Source organism: Musa acuminata, unplaced genomic scaffold, assembly GCF_036884655.1.
Source record: "Musa acuminata AAA Group cultivar baxijiao unplaced genomic scaffold, Cavendish_Baxijiao_AAA HiC_scaffold_1137, whole genome shotgun sequence".
NCBI lineage: Eukaryota > Viridiplantae > Streptophyta > Magnoliopsida > Zingiberales > Musaceae > Musa > Musa acuminata.
The window spans coordinates 3,192,482-3,196,360 of NW_027021349.1; the positions used below are offsets into that span (position 1 = coordinate 3,192,482).

A 3,879-nucleotide genomic window follows, 5' to 3' on the forward strand; every position below is an offset into this window, starting at 1 on the left:
AAAAAGAAAAAAAAAGAAAGGGTCATATGTTTAGAAATTTTATTTTAGAAATGAGAGACCGTTTCCAGAAAAGTTCAAAAAAATGATTTTTTAGGAAATTACTAAAAACAAAATTAGATAGCAACAATGCATTTCCATATGGCGAAAAGCTCAGATGCCATAATAGTTATATCAAACATCAATAATTTTGGAATGGTCCAGTCACCACAAGTTAGTAAAAGGCACACCGAAAGGCCTCCATATGCTGATGCTTTATGTGATATGACCTGTAGAACCTTTACACTCTGTATGGAAAGCGAGGCTGAGCGAGGAGATTTAAAGCGAACGAAGACGATATGGAGTCCAAAGCACTCACAGTCGTTGGATTCCCTCCCTAAAGAATTTAAATTTCGAGCATATATACCTCTAAATACTTCAATCTTTTATATATGATACTCGCTGACAACCATTGAATCAACTTTCAAAAGTTGTACTTCTCAATATAATTGAAAATTATTAAAAATTTATATACCTAATATATATGCGTGTCCTTTTTTGTGTTTTCTTAATAATTTAAAGAGATATTAATGCCAATCTAAGTTTGGAAATTATTATTGCTAATGATGCAGATTAATTACAATGGCATAGTTGCAAGTGCTTGAACTTTACATGGGTACAGACAATAAATCAAAAAAGTCATTTAAGGCCAATCTATCATGATCAACTTTCTATGGAATCAAAGTCAGCTTCTCGAAGGCCCTATCTGCGTCAATGTCAAACCCTAAGCCAGTGTTGCGAGTGAGTAGTAAGTCGTATTGCACAATGAAAATAACATAGCACACATACTACCTCTATATCTAGTGGCATTACTTAACGTGTCCGGTAGCAAACTGTGAACGGTTCATTTAGACATCCGCTTCAGGGGAATTAACGACGCCCACCTTCCTCTGCACTCTCTTGTACGAATACCTCGTCGCGATGTAGACGTAGCCACACAGATTCACCGCACTCATGGCGGAAATCAACCAGTAGTAGCAGTCCAAGCGGCTCTTGATCAAGTCCTTGGCGAACCAACTCCCCTTCTCTCCCCTGGAGGTGATGTGATCCACCACCGTGATCAAGAGACTGCTGAGGAAGTTGGACACCCCGAAGACGCTGAGGTAGAAGCCGATCCCTAAGCTCCTCATGCCGTCGGGGACTTGATCGTAGAAGTACTCCTGCAAACCCACCAGTGCGAACCCATCACCGAACCCCATGATCATGAACTGTGGCACCAACCAGAAGACGCTCATGGAGATGACGCTGCTTTGCTCCGCTTCCGCCACACGCAGTCTCTTCCTTTCCACCAGGGCGGCGGAGACCATTGCGGCGACGGAGAACGCGAAGCCGATTCCGATCCTCTTGAGGATGCTGACGCCCCGCTCCCTCCCGGTGGCTCTTCTCAGGGAGGGCTCCAGGATCGTGTCGTAGAAGGTGACGGAGATGATCATGGCGATGGCGCTGAAGGCGTAGACCGAGGCGGCCGGGATCTCGAAGCTGCCGCCCAATGATCTGTTCATGGTGCTCGCTTGCTTGATGAAGAAGGTGGCGGTTTGGCCGATGCAGATGCCTAAGGGTAGCGCGGTTAGCCATATGGGCACCATGGCCAGTATTAGCTTCAGCTCCTCCACTTGGGTCACCGTCGCTAGTCGCCATGGGTTCAGCTTCTCCGTGGCGAAGGCTTCCTCATCATCCTTGTGCTCGACGATGGCAGCTTTGTCGAGAAATCTGAGACAAATGAGGGTGTGTTTGCTTCATATAGTCGGCAGTGAGTTCCATTGGCATCACAGGGATCTGAATTGAGTACCTTAGTTTGCTAGTGTGACAGAGGAGCCTCTTATCGCTCTGCAGCGGGAGCGTTTTGGGAACCTCGTAGAGTTCTGCAGCATCCGAAGGGAGAGGAAGGTGTCTTTTGGCCATGGCCGCCACCACAACCTGCAGCATGGGCGTGAATGGGCTGCCCTCCGGCGCTCGGTAGCGGTAGAACGGCCTGCCCGCCAGGAAGACCACGAAGCAGAAGCACATGACGGCGGTGAGCACGACGTCGGCCAGCCACCAGCTGACGGCGTCCTGGACGTAGACGACGACGGTGACCCCCAGCGTCAGCCCGCTGCAGAGGGCGAAGCTCCACCAGTTGAAGTAGGACATCTTCTGCTTCCGCTCCTCCGCGTGGTTGTCGTCGAACTGGTCGGCGCCGAAGCTCTCGAGCGACGGCTTGTGGCCGCCGGTGCCCCCCGAGATCAGGTACATGGCCACGAAGAAGATGACCTTGTGGAGTCGCAGTGATCGGCCGCAGGCGCCGCTCGCGTCGCATGGCTTCAGCCGCGGGACCATCTGCGACATGGTTAACAGGCCGAGACCCTGCAGCGATCAAATGCCACCAAGCACATGATGTCAAAGAAGATGAGAAGAAGGTATGGATGGCAGCGAGCGAGCAGGTGTACCCCGATGTAGATGAGGGTGGAGAGGAGAACGGTGGAGAATCTGCCCAAGTACGCATCGGCCACGAATCCACCAACGAGGGGCATCATCGAGGTGACGCCGCTCCAGTAATTGACGTTCTTGGCCGCCGTCTTCAGTTCCTGGTGCAGCACCCTGGTGAGGTAGATGATGAGATTTGTGGCCAGTCCGAAGTAGCACAGCCTCTCACCGAACTCAATCGCTGTCAGAGACAAGCCATGGTCATTCATCATCAAGATTGTAGCAACATGGAGACAAGAACAAGCCCTTTGCTACCTATGATGAACAGGGATGCCTTCCAACATCCAGTGGAGGCTCTGCGAGGAACCCTTCCTTTGTGATCCACAGAGGAGTCACACACCCACTTCTCCTCATCGTCCTGTGACTTCTCCACCCTGCTCTTCTCATCCCACGCAGGCTCCATGTCAAAGAAGAGGAGGTGTAATGGGCTGCGGTGCTGCAGAGCGGAAGAAGCTCTACTGCTCCTCTTATATAAACTTGTTGGAGTGACACAAGGTGACAGAATCAAGGAGACCATTTATGGGCTGTCCTTGTTGGCTTGGACGAGAGAGAGAGAGAGAGAGAGAGAGAGAGAGAGGGAGGGGAAAGCTTGGGTTGGACCACGCTGAGATATGCGTAGCCAACCATTTAGCCTTCATGGAAGCAAAAGCTAATAGGCCGTATGCCCACATGCAACTACAAAGACATGATACTTTGCCTTTGTGGTTGATGGATGTCCATCTCTCAGTGACCCGTAAAAGCAAGTATCCACTTCCAAATGTGTTAAATGAGTAATAATTATCTTCTCAAATTATTATAGGGTGAATTTTTTTAAAAAAAATATATTTTTTTATTTTTTGATTATTTATAAAATTCTTTCTGATTTGATGATTTATTATATATCATTTTCCTCTGAATCGATCCATGAATCGGTCCAGTTATAATATTTTTATACTATATTATAATAATTTTAATAATTAAAAATATAATATAATATAATATAAAAGTATTATAATATATTATAATATTTTTATATAAATTTTATAAAAATATGATAAATTAAGTTCTGATGCTTTTAACCTACTAAGAAAACACTATAACATAACATGGAAACACTATAACATAATACAAAAACACTACGACATAATATGTTGTATAAATTTTATAAAAATATTAAAAACTATGTTATATTATTTTTAATAATATTAAAAAATATAATATAATAGAAATATTGTAATATAGTGTATTTGTATTATGTTAAAGTGTTTTTCCAATTTTATTGAAAACACTATAACAAAGTGTAAAAACATTATAATTGGACTTTAACAGGACTCAAGAATATGGATAGATGATTGATAAAGAATATATTTTAGGAAAATTAAAAAAAATCAAAACTTTGCC

At 44.7% G+C, this 3,879-nt stretch overlaps 1 protein-coding gene across 1 annotated transcript; it reads right to left on the reverse strand.

Moving 5' to 3' along the window:
- Window positions 1–563: 563 nt before the first annotated feature.
- On the reverse strand, window positions 564–3,031 carry LOC135671008 (protein NRT1/ PTR FAMILY 5.6-like). Its single transcript, XM_065178837.1, has 4 exons — window positions 2,755–3,031; window positions 2,463–2,680; window positions 1,826–2,379; window positions 564–1,746 (listed from the first exon to the last, which is right to left on the reverse strand). Exons 1-4 carry the CDS (start codon window positions 3,014–3,016, stop codon window positions 885–887), a joined length of 1,896 nt encoding a protein of 631 aa, XP_065034909.1. The 5' UTR covers window positions 3,017–3,031; the 3' UTR covers window positions 564–884.
- Window positions 3,032–3,879: the final 848 nt, after the last annotated feature.

Coding starts and splice junctions, on each gene's coding strand:
- LOC135671008 (XM_065178837.1), bottom strand. CDS start 3,016: ATGGTCTCCTTGATTCTGTCACCTTGTGTCACTCCAACAAGTTTATAT. Junction 2,380..2,462: donor CCACCCTCATCTACATCGGG/GTACACCTGCTC, acceptor TGATCGCTGCAG/GGTCTCGGCCTGTTAACCAT. Junction 1,747..1,825: donor TGTCACACTAGCAAACTAAG/GTACTCAATTCA, acceptor CATTTGTCTCAG/ATTTCTCGACAAAGCTGCCA.